Source organism: Nomascus leucogenys, chromosome 7b, assembly GCF_006542625.1.
Source record: "Nomascus leucogenys isolate Asia chromosome 7b, Asia_NLE_v1, whole genome shotgun sequence".
In the NCBI taxonomy this organism is placed as follows: Eukaryota; Metazoa; Chordata; class Mammalia; order Primates; family Hylobatidae; genus Nomascus; species Nomascus leucogenys.
In genome coordinates this window covers 10,835,204-10,856,409 of record NC_044387.1, presented here as the reverse complement: position 1 = coordinate 10,856,409, position 21,206 = coordinate 10,835,204, and the positions used below count along the sequence as shown (strand labels likewise).

The following is a 21,206-nucleotide window of genomic DNA, read 5'->3' as shown; positions in this document are numbered from 1 at the left end:
CGTGTCTCCCTGCTGTCCCCACCCCATGACTCTGCTTCTCTCACCCTTCTGTCCCCTCCATCCCTGTCCCTGTCCCTGTCCTCTCCTCCCGTTGGTCACAGGTGGGCTCCTTCTTCATGATCAACCTGTGCCTCGTTGTCATAGCGACCCAGTTCTCGGAGACCAAGCAACGGGAGCACCGGCTGATGCTGGAGCAGCGGCAGCGCTACCTGTCCTCCAGCACGGTGGCCAGCTACGCCGAGCCCGGCGACTGCTATGAGGAGATCTTCCAGTATGTCTGCCACATCCTGCGCAAGGCCAAGCGCCGTGCCCTGGGCCTCTACCAGGCCCTGCAGAGCCGGCGCCAGGCCCTGGGCCCGGAGGCCCCGGCCCCCGCCAAACCTGGGCCCCACGCCAAGGAGCCCCGGCACTACAGTAAGTGGCCCTGCGTCCGACGCGGCACTCAGGCACTGCATGCCAAGTGTCGCTCCTTTCCAGCACGTCCAGCAGGCCCAGCAGCCTCTGAATTCCAGGTCTTCACTTCATGCTCAAGTGTTTCCTTCACAGCCCCCAGGGAGCTCTGTCCCCACCTCTGCCTGCCCTCTCCTGGCACCTGTCAGAGCCTGTGCTGGGCTGGGCCTGGGGCTGGGGGAACTCAGCCTTTGCCCTGGAGGAATTCAATCCCTGTGTGTGTGTGTGGAGATAGCAGCTCTGCCCTGGGAGCCACACTTGAGAGGAATGAACAAGTGTCTCTCCTCAGTCTTGGAAAGCTAAAATTCTTCCCCCACTGCAGCCCACATCACTCCCTTCTCTGGGTTCCTGCTGCTGTCCCCTGCTTTCCAGCACACCCGAGCAATGACCCTGGGTACCTGGCACAAAGGGGCTGTGGGCCTGCCCCTCAAAGCTGTGGCATATTGGGGACTCATGCTACCCTGTGCTCTGTGCTTGCCGTGGGGCTGTGAGAGTTACGCTTTTGTTTTTTGTTGTTGTTGAGAGAGGGTCACCCAGGGAGTACAGTGACACAAACACAGCTTACTGCAACCTTGAACTCCTAGGCTTAAGCCATCCTCCTGCCTCAGCCTTCGGAGTAGCTGGGACTACAGGCTTGCACCACCATGCCTGGCTAATTTTTTAATTTTTATTTTTGTAAAGACGGGTCTCCCTATGTTGCTCACTCAGGCTGGTCTCAAATTCCTGGGCTCACGTGATCCTCCCGCCTTGGCCTCCCAAAGTGCTGGGATTACAGGCGTGAGCCACTGCACCCGGCCGAGGTTATGCTTTTAGGCTTGGAAGGGGCTGCCCTGTTGGTTGCCTCATCTGTTCCAGGAAACGGTCCTGAGACGGGAGAAGATAGTAATATTATCTCCACTTTTCAGATGGGAAGATTAAGGGTCAGGGAGTTGAAGGGAGACACCTCGGAAGCCGGCATTGCCAGACTTTGCAGGGGCCTGCCTCCCCTGGAAATGATCACTCTCTCGGGAAGAGGCAAGCCAGGGCCACAGGAGGTGGGCCCTGCCCCCAGCCCCAGTACCACTTCTCCCAGTTGGTGCCGAGAAGGAAGTCAGCAGGCATGGGGACTGCGCTTCAGCAGCCGCGACCCTCTGCAGGCCTGTCTCCTGCCTGTAAAGTGAGGACAGGGGACCCCAGCATGTGGCCGTCAGCGGCGGGAGTCAGCCACCCCAGGCCCTGCTCTGGAAAGCTCCGTCCTTTCAGCTCTCGCAGTCTGGGAATCGATTCTTGGGAGGCAAGCAGAAGAATGCGCGCTCAGAGCTGCCGCCCACCCGTCCTCGGGTGCCAGCCATCCAGGCGTGGGCTTGGAGGAGGCCCCAGGTGGCCCGTGGGCAGGCCCGGCACGCGGACACAGGAGCTGGGGCCGGGCAAGGCTGGCACTGGTGTTGCTGGAGGACGCGGGGGAGAAGTGTTCACTCCAGTGGGCTTCCTGTGGCCGCCCAGCCCCCTCTCCTGGCACCCTTGCCCTCTTGCCCCCTTGCCCCTGGGCCTCCTCTCTGCCCTGGGAAACAAGAGCTGGCTGCCGCCCCATGTCCAGGTGGGAGCAGTGAGCCGGCACTGGGAAGGGCTTTGGGTGTGTCCTCCGGGTGAGATGGGACTGACCCCTGGGTTCCTGGCTGCCCGCCCCGGCTCCAGAGGTGGGAATGAGCCAGGGGTGCTTATTCAGGGCTTGGGAGGCATCTGGAGGCAAGTGTGGAAATGAAGGGCAGCCATGACAGGCTTTTCTTTCCCTTTCATGTTACTTTTTTGGCTTACACAAGCAAAATGTGTTTATTCTAGGAATATATAGGAAAACACAAAGAAGACATTAAAACAGGCAGAGAGAGGCCTCTCCGACACCTCTTTGAGATGGTTCACAGATCACAGAACTCAGTCCAGGGCCAGCCCAGGCATCTCCTGTGATTCCAGGGCAGCAAAGGGATGAAGTTCCCTCTTCCCAGCGGCCCTTCCTGCCCACTGTCCCCACCTCCACCCCTGGTGTGGAGGGAAGTCCCAGGGGCTTCTGGAGTGAGGGTCTGTCCCTGCCCCAGGGCTCCATGCCTCCTCCCCTCCCTGGGAAACAAACCTCACCCCTTCCCCGCTCCCCACCTGCTGTACAGGCAGGAGACTTGAGAACACCAAGGCCACCGTGGCCTCCTCTGACGGGGGCGCCCCCACATTGGCCTGACTCAGAATCACATCTAGTTCCCAAGCTGCATGACTGGGGCTCTGGGTCTGTTCCATGCTGACCCAGGGCCTAGGCCAGGAGGGATGGCCCATCAGCATGGATGCACGCCCTGCACCGTGCTGGGCCCATCACGTGCCTTAAGGGAGAGAATCCTCCTGCAGCCTGCATGGTGGGTGTTCCTGCCCCAACATCTACAACAGGGGCAGACAAAGCTCAGAGAGCTGCAGCCGCTTCCCCAGGCACCCCCCCCCCCCCCCGCCCCGCCCCGCCCTGCCCCGCCCCACTCTTCCAGGCTGAGTCGGCTGGTTCCAGGCAGACCTGTGGCCCTGGGAGCCAAGCGCACTCGGGGATGTGTCCCAGGGTGGATTGGGCCTGGTGTGGGCAACGACTCTACATCCCTCCCGTTTGCTTTTCAGAGCTGTGCCCGCAACATAGCCCCTTGGATGTGACGGCCCACACCCTGGTGCAGCCCATCCCCGCCATGCTGGCCTCCGATCCCGCCAGCTGCCCTTGCTGCCAGCATGAGGCTGGCCGGCGGCCCTCGGGCCTGGGCAGCACCGATTCGGGCCAGGAGGGCTCGGGCTCCGGGAGCTCCACTGGTGGCGAGGACGAGGCGGACGGGGACGAGGCCCGGAGCAGCGAGGACAGAGCCTCCTCGGAACTGGGGAAGGAGGAGGAGGAGGAGGAGGAGCAGGCGGATGGGGCGGTCTGGCTGTGCGGGGATGTGTGGCGGGAGACGCGAGCCAAGCTGCGCGGCATCGTGGACAGCAAGTACTTCAACCGGGGCATCATGATGGCCATCCTGGTCAACACCGTCAGCATGGGCATCGAGCACCACGAGCAGGCCAGTGCAGCGCAGCCGGGCTGGGCCCGCGGGGGAGGTGTGAGGGCCGCAGGACCCTGCCCAGGCCTGGGCAGCCCCATCCATCTGCCTTGGTTTGTGTGTCTGTCCCCCTAGAAGTGCCGGGCTGAGCTGGGTCCAGTTCATCCATGTGACCTTACTGCCCAGCCAGGGCCAAGCTCAGAGGAGGGAAGGGCTCGGGTGTCTGCTGAATGAATGATAAGTGAACGAGTGAAGCTGGCTAGGACTGGGCCTCTGTGGGGCTCTTTTCCTCCTAAGCTGCTCAGCCTGGACACCAAGGCAACCACAGCGCATCCCCTGCCAGTCCCTGCAAATCTGACTTCTATTCACCTCTCCACCTGAGCCCTTCTGTGTTCTTCTTTAAAAAAAAAAAATTTAAAACACAAAGAGAGTCAGAGTCTTGCTCTGCTGCTCAGGCTGGAGTGCAGTGGCACGATCAAGCAATCCGCCCTCTTCAGCCTCCCAAGTAGCTGGGACTACAGGGAGGTGCCACCAAGCACGGCCACCCGGGCCCTTCTGTCCATTCTCCCCCAAACAGCTGGGGTGATTTTTCCAGAGGGCCAGTCTGGTTGGGCTCTTCCCTGCCTCAAAACTTCTGTTGCTCCTCATTGCCCTCAGGACAAAATCCAGACCTTTCCATGACCCTCAAGGCTCCTTGTCTCTGCCACAACGTCCCTACACCAGGCCAGGGTGTCCTGTCCCATCCAGTGACTCCACCCCATACAGCCCCTTGGCGCTGAGGGCTAGTGGCCCCATGGTTGTCCTGTGTGTCCTCTCTGCATGTCCCTCCTGTGGCCTGGGAGCAGGGAGGACAGGAGGAGTGGGCGCTGAGCTGCACAGTGTGCTCCAGGCCCCTGGGCCATCACAGGGCTGGCGGGCCCCAGGGGGATAGTACATAGGGGAGGGGACAGGTTCTGGGAGGTGGTGGGAGCTGGGGGAGGATGTGTGTGTGAGGAGAGCAGGGCCTCTGTGGGGACACGGCAGGCAGGGGCAGTGGGGTTAGCAAGGATGCCTCAGTCCACAGGCCCCACCCGGGGGCGACAGCCTGGGTGGCAGGCCCGGTCCTGCCCCATTTGGAAAAACACCATTTTCCAGCTCCTGCCGTCCACCAGCCCCTGGATGGGGCGGCTCCCTGAACCCACTCCCCAGCTCTGCGAAGGTTCCCAGCTAGCAGCTGGTGACCCTGAGGCCCAACAGGGAGGAAGTCACTGGCCCGAGGTCCCGCCGCCAGCTGGGGGCCAGGTTTGAACCCACTTCTTTCTGTGGCAAGACTGATGCCCCAGGAGGGCTTGGGATTTCAACATTCTCTTTGCTTCCCTGCGGCCCTCCTTCTGCGGAGGCCCTGCAGGCCGCACCCCATGGGGTCGCACACGCACCTCCCTCTTCGTTAGCTCACCAAGCACAGGCTCCATTCAATTTACTTAAATGGGGCCCCCGGGGCTGCCGTGACACTCTGTTCAGGGCTGCTGGTTTGCCAGCCATTCCAGCTTAATTAAAAAGGTCTCTGGGGAGGGCTAGCGGGAGGGCTCTCTGCAGGGGGAAAGCTTGTGAGACAGGGCCCCCAGGACCCCCTTGCTTAGAGTCCAGCCTCTGGTCACTGCCTGCAGGGGAGCAGCATTCCTGCAGAAAGCCCCACAGGGAATGAGTGCTGTGGGGCTCGCTCCGGTCTCCAAGTGGGGCAGCATCGAGGCGGCCTGCACAGCCCTGCTACACTCGAGCCCAGGCACTATCCTTGCCAGGGGCTTGCCGGAGCCAGCTGGTGAGGGCCAATTTCCAAACACTCAGGAATTTTGCAAGCCAGTGATGAAAAAGTTGGGAGCTTGAAATTGGCCGTGGAGGGAGTATTTACACCATGGAAATTGGCAGAGGTTACACATCAGGGCTGTTTGCAGAGGGCTTTTTGCCAGGGTGCAGCTGGTGCCTGCCTTTTCACCCACCCCATCCACGTCAACACCACGGCCAGGGCAGGTCCAGCATCAGGCCAGGCCACGGTCCCTGCCCAAGCCTCCTCAGGGTCTGCCTCTCCCTCCTTCTGTCACATCTGTCTGAGCAAGCTTTCCAACCTCGAATCTGGTGGAGCCCTTTTTTTCTTTTTCGAGATGGAGTCTCACTCTGTCGTCCAGGCTGGAGTGCATTGGTGTGATCTGGGCTCACTGCAACCTCTGCCTCCTGGGTTCAAGCAATTCTCCACGTGTGTGCCACCACTCCCAGCCAATTTTTAGTAGAGACAGGGTTTCGCCATGTTGGCCAGGCTGGTCTTGAACTCCTGACCTCAGGTGATCTGCCTGCCTCAGCCTCTCAAAATGCTGGGATTACAGGCATGAGCCACCGTGCCCAGCCAGGTGGAGCCTCTTCTGGGAGCAGCAGGCTTCACGTGGCTCCCTGACCAGGCTGAGAGATGAGAGAGGCTGTTCCCACTGTGCGTCTCCTGCCTGGTCACAGGGCCCACCTGATTTCCTCATCTGCTAAGCAGATGTCTTTCCCTCACAGGGACAGGCCACCATTTACTGAGCACCTACTGCAGGCCAGGCTCTGTGCCGGCATGGTGCCAGTGAGTCCAGCCACCCTCAAGTCAGGTATTCTTACCTCGCCCCTCTCGTACCCTTGGAAGGCCACTGCTCAGAGAGCAAATAGAACACACAACGTTTGGGTTTCAATCCTGGTTCTGGCTGGGCTTGGTGGCTCATGCCTTAATCCCAGCACTTTGGGAGGCTGTGGCAAGAGGTTCACTTGAGCCCAGCAGTTCAAGACCAGCCTGGGCAACAGAGTGGGACCCCGTCTCTGCAAAAAATAAACAAATTAACCAAGTGTGGTGGTGCATGTCTGTAGTCCCAGCTACTCGGGAGGCTGAGGTGGGAGGTTTGCTTGAACCCAGGAATTTGAGGCTGCAGTGATTGGTGATTGTGCCACTGTATTCCAGCCTGGGCAACAGAGCAAGACCCTGTGTCAAAACAAACAAAAAATTCCAAATCAGCCAATTCCAAAACAAACCAATCCTGGTTCTGCTATTGACCGGCGGGGTGGCCCGGAGTGCATCACTTGGTTTCCTCACCTGGCACCCCCCATCTGTAAATGGCTGCAAGGGTCCCCCCACACGGTGGCTAAGAGGGCTGACGGCATTGTGGGTGCACGGGTCCCCACACACGGTGGCTAAGAGGGCTGACTGCATTGTGGGTGCACGGATCCCCCCACACGGTGGCTAAGAGGGCTGACTGCATTGAGAACCTGGCGCTTAGTAGGTGCTCATTGATGAGTCACTGCTTCAGAGTCTTGTCTGAGCCTCACTCCACCACCCCTGGGTGCGTTTACCATCCTCTGTCTGGAGCCTCAAAAAATTAATTAAAGTAAGAGTGAGGGGGAGGATGAGTCTCTGAAATACCCTTTATAAAGCAGCTCCAGTGGCGGTCATGGTTGCCCGGGCTCTGCGCAGGGCCTGACTATGGGCCCGCTGGTATTTTTGCTCCGCTCCCTCGGCTCCCAGACACTGCTCTTCGGGAAATGATCCGCCCCCATGTTTATTTTGAGCAGCCCTGTCTGAGGTGGCGCTCACAGATAGAGGTGGCCCAGGGCTTCCAAGGTGGGTGCAGGGAGAGAAGGAGAGGAGGAGAGGGTGGGTGAACTCCCTCAGCCCTTCTCCTGCAGGGGAGGCAGCATGGGGGGGCCTTGCCCCATACCCCATCCTGGCTGGCAGGGAGCACTGTGACACTGAGGGGCAGCAGGCAAGGGTGTGACATCTGTGAAGTGGGGCACAGTGACCCCGGGCCTGGTCACGGGGTGCTCGAATGACAGGTTAGACTGCAGGTGCTCAAGCCTTTAGGGTGACCACTGCTGCTGAAATCTTGGGGGCATTACCCAGAGAACAGCTTGCTCATCTGGGTTCCTCATGGCAGGAGATGCTGTTTCTTACAGGGCCTGTCCTAGAAGGAGGTGATGGGTGAGGTAGGGTGTAGGCCAGGCAGGGGCCTGTGCGTGACTCATGAAGTGGTGAAATGGGGCTGAAATTCCCACCCCCTGGGTAGCCCAGGCTGTGTGACGGGCAGGTGGGACAGGTCAGCTGGGGTGGCCAGGCTTCCCCAGGGAGGCCTGATTCCTTCATCATCACCGCTGTCATTGCATCACAGCTCTTCCTGGTGTGATCCTCCGGCAGTCTTGTGGGGCAGGCTGGGGGAGCATCTAATCACCACCAGGCAGATGGGGAAACAGGCTCAGTGAGGTAAATGGCTTGCCCAAGGTGCCAGGGTGAGCAGCGACAGAGCCGGGCTCCCAGAGATTGAGGTCAGCTGTGGACAGTTGAACTGGAGGAAGGCATTGCTCCTAGGAGCAGCGTCTGTCTCAGCTTCTCTCTCTCCTGCACACACCTGTGCAGGCCCTGACTCCTCCTGGGCTGGGCAGGGCTGCCCTGCAGCCTCACGTTGTGGAGCTGGAGGCTAGCCACCAACTTGGAGAACAAAAAACAGAGGGTTGGGGTGCATGGGCAGCAGGGCAGGGTGCGGGGAGCCTCCTGGGTAGGGCTGACCCCAGGCCAGGGCATAGTTACTGGCCCCAGCTCCCAGGGGACTGCATTCAAGGCCTCTGAATCAGTGGCTGGATCAAAGCTGGCTTTATTCTTCCTTTGGCAGCCCCTGACGTGTCAAGTCACTGCCAATCCAGGTCTGGGGTGACTCTGGGAAGTGAAGGATGGGGTGGCTTAGTGGCTGACATTCCAGCTCTATAGGGGCCCAAGAGAGAGAGACACCAACATGGACAGCAGTCATAGAAGGCTTCCTGGAGGTGATGGCACTGGGGACGGATCCTGAAGGATGACTAGGAGTTCATCAGTGAGACAGAGGAACAGGGACCAGGAGCACAGGTCCCCAAAAGGACCCTGAGTCCTTGAGAAGGATGTGTACAAGGGGCAGCGCAGACAGTGCAGGAGGCCAGGAGGGCTGTTCATTCAGGAGGATCTTGGAGCTGGTTTTATCCTTAGGGCAATGGGAAGCCCGGAAAGGCTTGCAAGCGAATTACGCATCTGTGCTGAACTGGGGCCTCATCAGAAAAGCGGGGCAGGTGAAGGCACCTGGGCCGTGGAGGTCGGGATGTGGCCAGAGGGAGAAGACCTAGGTTTGAGACCTGACTTCAACACAGCCTGGCCATGACCCTGGGCAGTCAGTTCTCTTTGAGTCTCAGGCTCCCTGTCTGTAACATGGTGATAATATAGAGCTTGAGACTGAGAGGAGATAATGCATGGGGCGTGCTCAGCACACCCAGCCCATGGGAGGGGCCTAATCAACCCTAGCTGCCATTATTATGATGGGGATGGTGCTGGGCTGGAGGGCTTCCCGGGGGCCAGCTGACCTCTGCACACCCTTATCTACCCCTACAGAAATGGCAGAGGCTGGGCAGCCTGGTGCCACCCAAACCTGCATCAGGCAGGGACTTGCAGGCTCCCACTGCTGCCCCCTTCCTCCTCCCTCTAGCTGAACCTGCTGTTTTCAGCCCTTCAGCACCTCCGTCTTCATTGGGTGGTCTTCACCACCTCCAGCGACCTTTCTGCCAACTGTCTGTCTGTCCGGCTGTCTGTCTGCCTGCTCTTTTAGTGTCTCTTTCTGGCCGTATCTATGATTCCCATGGTGTCACTGCTTCGTCTTCCTGGTCTTTCTTCATGTCTGTGTCCCTGCTTTCCTCTCTCTGTGTCTCCGTCTCTCCATGCCCCACCTTTGCCCCTCACTCCCTTGTCTCTATCTGTCTGTCTATCTGTCTCTGTCCGTCTCCGCCCCTCCCTCTCCATGTCCCCTCCTCCTTGGGCTCCCACTTGCTGTGTCTATATTCATCTGTGTGTCTCTGTCCCAGAGAAATGCTTTCAGGAGTGATGGATGCTCCATTAGAAAAAGATTAACAGGTGCGCTGAATGGAGAAACATCTGTTGTGAGGGAGGAGGAGGCGCGGGGTGACCTTTTGGATGGCAGTGGCTCCCCGCATCCCTGGTGGGAGTGCGTGCATGGTGCGTGCGGCCGGAGCCAGCTGATCATCATCACGGAGTGTCAGCGCCTACAGCTTTCATCTCCGCGGACATCGCTTACTGGGCTGGCAAATTGCTGGCTCTGAGCAGCATCTGGACCCTGGCTCAGCCCTCCCCACCGAGGGTTCCTCTCAGGGTCCCCTCCTCTTTTGGGACGACTTCTTGAGTCAGATGTAATTACAGATGGAAATGGGCCTTCTCCTTCATCCAGGCTTGAGAGGAGCTGGCAGTTTTATTAGCTTTCCCAGGCTTCAGGCTGGAAGCTGGCGCTTGGGTTTTTGTTTTTTTTTTTTTTTTCCATCCTCCTTTTAACCCACATGGAGTCAGAGTCAGGGCCTCGCGGCTGCCTGTTGCTGATGGAGGGGCTTCTGCTTTTGGTCCTCTGCTCTCCCACCTCCCAGCCAGTTGGGTCCTCCACCTGCACACCCTTCTCTGCTCCCTGGCGCCGGCTCTCTCTTAGCTTTTAGGTCTCTGCTGAGATGTCGCTGCCTCCTGACCCCACTAGCACCGCTCCCCTAGCCAGTCCCTGCTTTCCTGGCATCAGCACACACCGGCTTGGTTTGTTAACTTGGTTTGCTGGGCTTTGACCCCAGAGCACGAGCTTCTCAAAGGCAGGGACAGTGCCCTGATTCCCTCACCACTGCCCACCCTGGTAGCTCGAGCCCAGCACATCATGTCATTCAAATCTGTGGCAGCCATGCAGGAATGAATGAATGAATGAATGAATTTGGCTGCGGTCCCTGTGTGGTGTAACAGGAGAGCAGTTGGGAGTCCAGCTTGGTTCAGTGCCCTGCCTTTGCCCTGCCACATCCTTGCTGGGTGGCTCTGAACAAGTCATTCCTCCTCCCAGTTTCCCCAGCATCAGTCTCCTCATCTGTAAACCGGAGAGGCTAACTTGTGTTGGGCGTCAAATCAGGTCTCAACAACAGCGTTTCCCTTCTCTGTGATTCAGGCAGGGATGACCTGGCACCACGGTGAGCACACACCAGACACTTCAGTAGTCCCGGGGGAGCCGTGGCGGGGAGAGAAGGGGCTGGGCCTTGTAGGAGCCTTAGAGGAGAGGCTTGGATGAATTAGATCCTTCACTCAACCCCCTGGTTTTATGGATAAGCAAACTAAACTCCAGAGGAGCGGGGAAGCGACTTTCCCAGGACCACACAGCCACTTAATGTCCAAACCAAACCCAGACCCCTCCAACTTCCCCCACTGCCCCCAGTCGTGGCCTCTAGTGTGGCCTGCTTTAAACACTGGGGTTCTTTGAACAATGCCATTTGTAGGATATCAGTTAAAAACCAGGGGTAAACAGCTATGGGAGCAGAGGGAGGCTCCGAGGCTGTTGGGGGAGGGAGCTAGTCTCCCTCTGACCAACTAGTGGCTTTGGGCTGGTCCTCTAACCTCTCTGGGTCTGAATGTCCTCCCCTGAGAGCTTCTGGGTGTGCTAAGAGCCACCACGGGTGCTCTGTGTGCAGGACTGTGCCTGGCATGCAGCAGGTACATCGTGTCCATCCTCCTTTCATGGGGCACGATGTCCCCAGCCACCCTTGGTCCTGAGACAGCCATTGCTGGGAAGGGGAGAGAAAAGTTCTGCACGGGCGGGGGTTAAGGACAGGAGTCTTGGAGCCAGGCTGCCTGGGTTCAAATCCTGGTCCCACCACTTGTTAGCTCTGCGGCCTCAGGCAAGGGACTGGCGTCCTGTGAACCCATGTCCTTGCCTGCCTGCAGATGGGTTCTTGTGAGGGGCTAAGTGAAGTGATGCCTGTAAAATGCATAGAACGGTTCCTGGCATGTGGTAAGTGCTCACTAAATGGGTTGGTGATGTCTAGCGACGCCTGTCCTGCTTTCCTGTCTTGATCTGCATCTTAGCCGTGTGACCTCAGGCTGGCCTCCAAGCCTCAGTTTCCTCATCTGTAAAATGGGTATCAGAATTACTTCCCTTGTGGTGCACTACAAGCCTCATTACCAAATTTGTGGAAGGTCAGCCCTATGGGGTCCCCCAACCCTCACCATCTCAGCAGACCTCTCAGGACCCCAAGGTAGCAGAGTTGAGAGGGGCCCTCGGGGCCTTGTGCATGGGGCAGTGGGGAGACTGAGCTGTGGTGAGGACACCGACCTGCCAGGGTCACACAGCCAGGGTGGGTGTCCAGAGGGGATCCGCAGCTGCCCTCTGGCCTGACTGGGTCTCCATTCCCCACCCCAATGCCCCACAGCCGGAGGAGCTGACCAACATCCTGGAGATCTGCAACGTGGTCTTCACCAGCATGTTTGCTCTGGAGATGATCCTGAAGCTGGCTGCATTTGGGCTCTTCGACTACCTGCGGAACCCCTACAACATCTTCGACAGCATCATTGTCATCATCAGGTACCCCTCCCCGAACCCACCCGGCAGCAGAGTGGCTCGGGGGGAGATTTAATGCGAAGACCCCAGCCAGTATATAAAGGACATAAGATGGCTGTGGAAACCCGTTGCACTGAAACAATTATTGAAATAGTCAAACATTTGTGATTTATCAACATATTTTTGTAAAGTTAAACAGCACAATCTAGCAGCGGGTCTGTGACTGCTATCATTCCAAGGAAGGGATGGGCATAAATAATATTGGGAAACAGCTGCATCGGCTGTCACGTGATGTGAAGACATCAGTTACTTTGATTGCCACAAAGCCATAGGTACTGCTAATTCTCTGTGGCTTCCTGCTTACATTCATAACCAAAAGACACGTTAAATCTCAAAAGAGGACAGTGACATCCACGGACCTCTGGATTCTAGCCAGAGACCTCTTGTGGGGGTGGGGGTGGTCCATGGACTCCAGGTGAAGAGCCCCTGATTAGCTCGTGGCGTGGAGCAGCATCCAACATACTTGTCAGATGGATGGATGGATGGATGGATGGATGGATGGATGGATGGAAGCTCTGTCTCTCTGTCTTCCCTTCTCCCTCTGTCTTCCTCTTCCCCTGGCCTCCTACTGCTGCCTCCTACCTGTACCCTGGGCCTGCCCTGCGGGACCGCAGCATCTGGGAGATCGTGGGGCAGGCGGACGGTGGGCTGTCAGTGCTGCGGACCTTCCGGCTGCTGCGTGTGCTGAAACTGGTGCGCTTCATGCCTGCCCTGCGGCGCCAGCTCGTGGTGCTCATGAAGACCATGGACAACGTGGCCACCTTCTGCATGCTGCTCATGCTCTTCATCTTCATCTTCAGGTGAGCCCGCCGTGCTGGGGGCCATACCTCAGCACCTGCTGGGGCTGTGGGCGGGAGCCTGGGGGATGTGGTCCGCTGTGCTTCTCTGGACAAAGCCACCTGGACCTGGCTGTGAAGCCTGACACTGTCCCTCAGTCCCCTGTGGCTTTCAGCAAGCATGATCCCCTGAGCCTCAGTGTTCACCTCTGTAAAATGGGACCAACGCTGCCCTGCCTCCCCCTGCCCTGCATTTTACTGAGTTGACTGAGAATGAAACAAGGTGGGTGGGCAGTTTGGTGCATGTGAGTCCGATGAGCCTCTTCCATCCTTTCCCCAGCATCCTTGGGATGCATATTTTTGGCTGCAAGTTCAGCCTCCGCACGGACACTGGAGACACGGTGCCCGACAGGAAGAACTTTGACTCCCTGCTGTGGGCCATTGTCACCGTGTTCCAGGTGAGTGGCCTCTGTGTGTTCATGTTTGCTGGGGAAGCCATGGGACAGTAGGCCTGGGAGGGGTGGGGCTGACAGCTCCCATGCCTCCCTGTAGAGCCTAGCCATGGACTAGGGGTACCCCAGGGCTAACTGTGTCTCCCCAACAGATCCTCACCCAGGAGGACTGGAACGTCGTTCTCTACAACGGCATGGCCTCCACCTCCCCCTGGGCCTCCCTCTACTTTGTCGCCCTCATGACCTTTGGCAACTATGTGCTCTTCAACCTGCTGGTGGCCATCCTGGTGGAGGGCTTCCAGGCGGAGGTGACGGTGGTCTTGGCAGAGGAAGCACCCCCACAGGGCCTGCAAAAGATTGGGCGAGGGAGAGGTGGCCTGGATGGGGGAGGGCTGCAATTCAAACTTCCAGCAGGCAACCTATCCCTCAAGGAGGGGGTTGCTGATGGGGTGGCGAGCTCTTCATCATAGGAAGAAGCATGCAAATGGAGACTGCGTCTGCCATCCCTGCCCTCCCCCAGGGATGTAGGACTAGGCTTCTCCATCTCTGAGATTCAAAATCCCCCAAGGTTAGGGACTCTGGGCCCTGCTCCCTCCATTCTCTGAGGCTCTGGGGATACTCGCAGTCAGGCAGATGTAGGCTTGTGGCCTAGGTTGTTGTTAGCGTCTCATTTCCCTTTTCGAACCCTCAGTTTTCCCATTTGTAAAATGGCGGTGGAAACACCCATAGAAAAATTCTAGAGGGAGCTGGGAAGGGAGAAGCTAGGCTGACCTGCATTCTAACGTGAGGGATGCTCTCCTAGGGTGACGCCAATCGCTCCTACACGGACGAGGACCAGAGCTCATCCAACATGGAGGAGTTTGACAAGCTCCAGGAAGGCCTGGACAGCAGCGGAGGTAAACAGGCCCTCGCTTGTCACCTAGAGAGCCAAGAGTCTTCCCCACAGATCCAGGTGGGCAGAGGGGACAGCGTCTGACTTCCCCTCAAGCCCAGGCTCAGGGACTGCTACTTCTCTATGGTTTGTTGTTTACGTTCATAATTGAAAAAAATGTGAAGTCTCAAAAAGAGGTCAGTGACATCCATGGACCCCCGGGATTCTAGGCACAGGGGTAGCTGCAGCCCACTGCATCCCTCCACATACCAGGGCCCCTTGGTTACAGCCTCAGGGCCTTAGGTCGAGGTGTAGGTTCTGGTCCTGCCTGGCACTACTGGGCATCTTGGAACAAGCATCCCCCAACCCTAGCCCAGTGTCTTTCTCTGTAACTGGGGCGGACAGTCTCTGCCTTGTTTCCCATAGTGGGCATGGGAGTGAGCTGTCAGGCTGGTCCTGAGCACAGAAAGCAAGGGGTCCACACATACCTAAATAAAGCTGAGAGCCCTGCAGGTGGGGGGCGGAGGGGAGGCACTGTGATGGGGTGCAACCAGGAAGACTTCCTGGTAGAGTAAGCCTCCTCAGAAAAGCTCTCCATTTCTGCTCCTTCCTTGTTTGTTTGTCTCATGGCTCCCTTGCTGTTGTTCTGTCCTTCTGTCTGCCATCTGTCCCTCCCTCTGTCTCCATCTCACTCCTCCAGATCCCAAGCTCTGCCCAATCCCCATGACCCCCAATGGGCACCTGGACCCCAGTCTCCCACTGGGTGGGCACCTAGGTCCTGCAGGGGCTGCGGGACCCGCCCCCCGACTCTCACTGCAGCCGGACCCCATGCTGGTGGCCCTGGGCTCCCGAAAGAGCAGCGTCATGTCTCTGGGGAGGATGAGCTATGACCAGCGCTCCCTGGTGAGTCCTTGTGGGGAGCTCTGGATGGGCGCTTCCTGCTGGGGTATGTGTGGAGGGACCCTGAAGAGAGGTACCTGCCAGTCTAGCCTCAGACTCTGGTGCCCAGCCAAAGTCAGGCAGGGGCCATGTCTGTTGCATTCCTGGGTGCCCAGTGCCAGAGCGGGACCTGGCAATAAGGAATGAATGAATGCCTAGTGCCAGTGGGGTCTGGTGCAGAGAATTGGGTTTTCATCTCAGCAGCAATGTGTAGGGTAAAAAGAGCTGGGCGGGCTTTGGAGTCAGGCAGACTGCAGCTTGAATCCACCTTCTGCCACTTCCAAGCTGTGTGACCATGAGCAAATTACTGCCCTTCTCTGAGCCTCAGTTTCCTTACCTGCAAAATGGGAAGATGGCCCTAACTTGCTGTACCTTCCTCAAGGGAAGTGAGGTGGCAGGAGGGGATGTAACCTCTGGGTGGACGTGCCCTCATGTCCCTGTGGATGTAGATGGAGTGAGGTGGGACAGGGAGAGGAGCTCTAGGGTCAAGCCCTTTCCGTCACCCGCTGGCCAGGCGGGTGGTCTTAGAGCCACAGCGGGGGTGCAGGCTGCCTTCGGGCACCTGGTGCCCCACCCGCGGGTGTGCCTGTGAGGCACTGACCCTGAACGGGAACTCCTTCCAGTCCAGCTCCCGGAGCTCCTACTACGGACCATGGGGCCGCAGCGCGGCCTGGGCCAGCCGTCGCTCCAGCTGGAACAGCCTCAAGCACAAGCCGCCGTCGGCGGAGCATGAGTCCCTGCTCTCTGCGGAGCGCGGCGGCGGCGCCCGGGCCTGCGAGGTTGCCGCGGACGAGGGGCCGCCGCGGGCCGCACCCCTGCACGCCCCACACACCCACCACGCTCATCACGGGCCCCATCTGGCGCACCGCCACCGTCACCACCGCCGGACGCTGTCCCTCGACAACAGGGACTCGGTGGACCTGGCCGAGCTGGTGCCCGCGGTGGGCGCCCACCCCCGGGCCGCTTGGAGGGCGGCAGGCCCGGTCCCCGGGCATGAGGACTGCAATGGCAGGATGCCCAGCATCGCCAAGGACGTCTTCACCAAGATGGGCGACCGCGGGGATCGCGGGGAGGATGAGGAGGAGATCGACTACGTGAGTGGGGGCGGGGCCGAAGGGGACCTGGTGCGGTGGGATAGGAAAGAAGCGGGTGCGGCCCCAGGAGGCGGGGCCCGAGCGGGCGGGCCCACGGGGGGCGTGGCCGGAGCGGCTAGGGCTTCAGGTGTGAGGCAGGAAGGGCGGGGCCAGAACTGCCCACACCTGATCTGGGCCCGCTCCTGGGAGAGAAGCCCTCCCTGGCTGCCCCCGGGGGGCAGAGAGTTCTGAGGTGACCCTGCGACCCCAGTTGGCGGGATGGCCGCATGGGCGGAGACCGGCAGCCCTGCGCATCGCTGACCCCCGGCGCTCCGTCTTCCTCTTGCTAGACCCTGTGCTTCCGCGTCCGCAAGATGATCGACGTCTATAAGCCCGACTGGTGCGAGGTCCGCGAAGACTGGTCTGTCTACCTCTTCTCTCCCGAGAACAGGTGGGCGGGGCCAGGCCTGGGGTGCGGGTTACAGTAGGGGTGACGTGGGAGGGACGGATCTCTGCCAAGCCAGGCAAGGCCATTGGTGGCGCTCTCCCAGACCACAGCGGACCCTCCCGGCCCAGAGGTGGGGGTCTCCAGGGGAGAGTGCAGCCTCCTGAGGGCTGCTGGGTGAAGATGGATTTGGGGAGTGGGATTGGCTGGAGGAGGTCAGGGAAGAGACTCAGCCTTGGCTTCCAAGATCCCTGGGGAGCAGGGGTCCCTCTGGGGCTAGGCGAGGACTTTAGGCAAGATAGATGTTGGTGGCCAGGCTCTCCTGGGCTCTCCTGGGCTCTCCTCTAGTCTAGGCCATCACTGTGCTGGGCACCAGGTTGAACCATTCTCAAGTAGCCTGTGTGGCTTGCATCTGAGGGGAGATCAGAAGGCTTCCTGGGGGAGGAGGCCTTTGTGCTGGGCTCTGGAGGCAGGTGGCATTCCAGTGGGCACATCAGGGGCTGTGAAGAGGAGGAGCCTGGTGCAGGGGCAGGGAGCAGCCTGAGGGAAGGCCTGGGGCAGAAGCAGAGGGTACTAGGCAGCGTGGTATATTCCTGACAGGCTCAGGGATCTGGGCTGGGTAAACCTCAAGTGCCAGGGAAAGGTGGGTGACCTCGTGGTGTGGGTGTATGGTCAGAGAAGGCGGTGCCAGGTGGGTACCCTGAGCAGGTGTAGAGTCGGCACCTGGCCAGAGGAAAGGATAGGGGTTGCTTCCTGGAGGCCAGCCTGGTCTGCACTGCTGCCTGGGTCCTCTGCCTTCCTTCTGGCCGGGGTGGGAGGCAGCTGACGCTCAGGCAGCCCCCGCCCACCCTGCCCAGGTTCCGGGTCCTGTGTCAGACCATTATTGCCCACAAGCTCTTCGACTACGTCGTCCTGGCCTTCATCTTTCTCAACTGCATCACCATCGCCCTGGAGCGGCCTCAGATCGAGGCCGGCAGCACCGTGAGTGGCTGCAGCCTTTGGGCAGGGCAGGGGCCAGGCCAAGGGACAGCTCTCCAGGGCTGAGGGGGGCAGGGAGACCTCACCGAGGTGGGGAGGTGGGACAGGGAGTTTGCCTTTGGGGTGGGGAAAGCCTCCGCAAACTGAGAGGTGGCAGCCTCTCCTCTACGCACCTTGGCCAAAGCAGCGGCTGGCCAGTGGCCGGGCAGCTCTGGGAGCCCCTGGGCCTAGGACATCTCCCGATGCTTTCAGGAACGCATCTTTCTCACCGTGTCCAACTACATCTTCACGGCCATCTTCGTGGGCGAGATGACACTGAAGGTAGCTCCCGGCTTCACTCGGGACCCCTGCCAGCCCCAGCTCGGGCCCCTGGACCTGGGTCAGCCCCTGCCTCAGCTTGTCACTCGCCTGCCATTGGCCTCATTCCACTCGTAGCCCCATGGGTGTCAGCACCTGGGCTGGGCTCCCACGACCCAGAGGGGATCAGCCACGTCCCCCATTCACAGGAGTCACAACCCCGCCAGACAGACGGGTGCAGGGAACACTAAGTGTGATGGAGGCACCTGCTAGAGGTGTGGGGCATAGGGGAAGCATCCCGTCTGGGGCACTTCCCAGGGCGGGCAGCTTTGTATTGGATTTGCCAGAGGCACCCGGAACCTAAAGGGGCGGCCTGCTGGGCCCTGACCTTGACCTGTCCCCGCCCATCAACCGCCCTCAGAGGGGGGCCTGAACCCTCCCCTTCCCTCCAGCCCTGCCATTTGCAGGACCCCGCCCCCTCCCCCCAAAGCCGACCTGGCCTCGCCCCGCCCCCTCGCGCAGAGCCCGGCTGGCCCAGCCCACCTACCCGCCCCTCCCGCGGCGGCCTGACCCCGGCCCCACCGCTGCCCCAGGTGGTCTCGCTGGGCCTGTACTTCGGCGAGCAGGCGTACCTGCGCAGCAGCTGGAACGTGCTGGACGGCTTTCTCGTCTTCGTGTCCATCATCGACATCGTGGTGTCCCTGGCCTCGGCCGGGGGAGCCAAGATCCTGGGGGTCCTCCGAGTCTTGCGGCTCCTGCGCACCCTACGCCCCCTGCGGTGAGAACCCCTCCTGGGTGGATGGGGGAAAGCGTCATGCACTGTACAGGGAAGCCACGGGTCGAATTGGGCCCTCACTCCGCCCTCCCCACTCGCCCACTTGGTCCTCCAATAGTGAGTGCCAGACACCCTGAGCTGTTCCCGGGGGAGGGGTCTGCAGACCCTGGGGGTGGGGCATGCTGGAAGAGCAGGGCTGAAGCTGGACCCCAGTATTGCAGACCCCAACGAGCTGAGTGGCTTGTTGCCATCTCTGGGCATCAGTCCCTAGACCAGGGTGTGGTGTGGACCCCCAGGAGCTGGGCACAGTGAGGGGTGAGGGCAGGTACCCTGCTGCTGCTGTAGATCTGAGGCCTGGGTGCAGCTTGCCTCCTGCTCTGCCCATGTCTGGGTTGCCTGGCCACGTTCTCTGCATTCCTGGCGACTGTCCTCATGCCCCAGGGTGTTCAGCCCTGGTGAGCCCTGGGGACTCATGCCCTGGGATGCTCAGCCCTGGTGACTCTGGGCTGAGTAGGGGCTGCCTCCTGGCCTGGCCAAGGGATTATGTGTGCCTGGCCTCTCCCTGCCCTCAGTGTCATCAGCCGGGCGCCGGGCCTGAAGCTGGTGGTGGAGACACTCATCTCCTCCCTCAAGCCCATCGGCAACATCGTGCTCATCTGCTGTGCCTTCTTCATCATCTTTGGCATCCTGGGAGTGCAGGTGAGGGGTGTCCAGTCTGGGCAGGGACTGGGCTCTGTGACTGGGGAAAAGGAAGTCTCAGACAGCCAGGGGAGAGACTCCACATTCCAACCTCATGCACCTTGCCAGCTGTGGGCTCCTCCTCCAGGGAGGGAGACAGACATGGGCCCAGATGACTGAGCACAAGGACAGGCTGAGAAAACGCGATCGAGAGGTGGGTTCCTCTCTGACTTGCAACCCTCACCTGTGAGAGCACCAACCTTGTCCCCTTTCCCCAGCTCTTCAAGGGCAAGTTCTACCACTGTCTGGGCGTGGACACCCGCAACATCACCAACCGCTCGGACTGCATGGCCGCCAACTACCGCTGGGTCCATCACAAATACAACTTCGACAACCTGGGCCAGGTGAGCACCGCCCTCCTAGCCCTGATCAGACCCTCCCCTCTCTTGGATGCCAGTGGCTCTGGGAATCACAGACCTGGCTTGTCTTGCACTGCCAGGACTGACACTGACTTCTCCTCTCCAAGCCTCAGTTTCCTCTTCTGCAAAATGGGTAAGGGTAGTACTCACCCCGCAGGTGGGATGAGGCTTAGAGAGTCTGTGTGCAGAGTGCCCAGCAAACACCTGCACTCAGTAGGTGCTTTGTGAACATTGGTTCTTGGCTCCCTCCCCCAACCCAGGGACCCCTGACAGGAGTTTTAGAATCAAGCAGTCCTGGAGGTGAATCCAGCTCTGCCACTTTCTGTAGGTGTGGCCTCCCTGAGCCTCAGTTTCCTCATCTATGAAATGGGAATGTTATAGCCTGCCAGGCAGGCTGTGGTTGAGATGAAAGGGTATCAAGCCCTTGGCCCCGGGTGGTACCCTCTCCCGTCACCCATCCGCTGCTCTCTGCTCTGCCGACATGCAGACCCCTGCCTGGTGTCTGCTTTCCCCTTGGTCTCCTCTTCTGGGGGCCTGCCGGGCGTGACCCATCTGGGCAGTGCCCCAGGTGAGAGCCCTTGGCTGGCTGCCTCCCCTTCCCTGCCCTCATTTCTTGAGGGCCTGCCCAGGAGGCCAGGTATGTCCAGACGTAGGCGTGCGTTGCCCCAGGGCACACAGGGAGGAGCAGGCTCCAGGCCCTCGTCCCCCGCTGGCTGATGGGCAGCCTCCAGCTAGATCCCACTGGAGGGCTTGCCCCTCAATGGCACCTGGGAGGGGAGCCACGGGGCCTTGGAGGGGCAGTGGGTGCCCAGGGAAAGGGTGTCAGGAACCAGGACAGTCACTACCCCTGCCCTCTTGGGGAAAAGATGTCTTAGGAAGTTGAGGGGGAGCCTGCCAGGGGCCTTTTGTGCCCGTGCTCCTGACCCCCTTCACCTATGGGCCCTGCCCCAGTGCCAGCCCCGCCCCTTTGGAGCATTTCTGGGTCTACCTGGCATCGGGCTCTCCTGGAACCCTGCGTGGGGTGTTCTCCGCACTTGGAGCCACCTGGAGGGTTCCAGCCTGGCCTGCAGCCTCTGACTCCTCAGTGGCCCTTACCAGCTGTGTGCCCTCAGACAAGTGCCAGACCCTCTGTTCCAGTGTCCTCACCTGTCAACGGAGACAGTGATGGCAGGTCCTTGGAATGTAGGAGCCTCCTGTGCCCTTGGAAGGGGGTCTTCCTCTGCCCTCCCTGCTCCTGGGTCTGAGCACTTTCTGGACACCTTCGGCACCATTCCCACCTGGGAAGGGAAGAGGAAGGGGTCGGTGCTCTGGATGGTGGGAAGGAGGGGCCAGTGCGGGGCCAGAGACTCATTCCAGAACCGCATGTCCTGGCCCACAGTGGCAGGAGCGCAGAGGGGGATGTGACCACCTCTGCTCTGGGGAGAGGGCTTCCTGAGTAGGACATGTGACCTCCGGGCAGTTTCTGGTGAAATGGGACCCTTTGTGAACCTACTAACTACTGGTGCAAAGATGGCACAGGAGGCTGTGCTCAAGTTCAGTTCAGAAAACCTTTACTGAGCACCTGCTGTGTGCAAGGTTCTGTGCTGGGTGCT

At 59.9% G+C, this 21,206-nt stretch overlaps 1 protein-coding gene across 6 annotated transcripts in view; it reads left to right on the top strand.

Annotated features, from left to right (window-relative positions):
* The window catches only part of CACNA1I (calcium voltage-gated channel subunit alpha1 I), a 132,766-nt gene that overhangs the window by 89,143 nt on the left and 22,417 nt on the right, over positions 1-21,206 (top strand). For all 6 annotated transcript variants that reach the window (XM_030815509.1, XM_030815507.1, XM_030815508.1 and 3 more), the window contains 15 exons: positions 102-414; positions 3,073-3,500; positions 11,724-11,875; positions 12,526-12,711; positions 13,028-13,145; positions 13,292-13,447; positions 13,942-14,035; positions 14,711-14,913; positions 15,573-16,043; positions 16,373-16,473; positions 17,325-17,448; positions 17,698-17,766; positions 18,336-18,520; positions 19,090-19,216; positions 19,474-19,599. In XM_030815509.1, the coding sequence (XP_030671369.1) occupies positions 102-414; positions 3,073-3,500; positions 11,724-11,875; positions 12,526-12,711; positions 13,028-13,145; positions 13,292-13,447; positions 13,942-14,035; positions 14,711-14,913; positions 15,573-16,043; positions 16,373-16,473; positions 17,325-17,448; positions 17,698-17,766; positions 18,336-18,520; positions 19,090-19,216; positions 19,474-19,599 (2,853 nt within the window). The remainder of the gene's footprint in view (positions 1-101; positions 415-3,072; positions 3,501-11,723; positions 11,876-12,525; positions 12,712-13,027; positions 13,146-13,291; positions 13,448-13,941; positions 14,036-14,710; positions 14,914-15,572; positions 16,044-16,372; positions 16,474-17,324; positions 17,449-17,697; positions 17,767-18,335; positions 18,521-19,089; positions 19,217-19,473; positions 19,600-21,206) is intronic.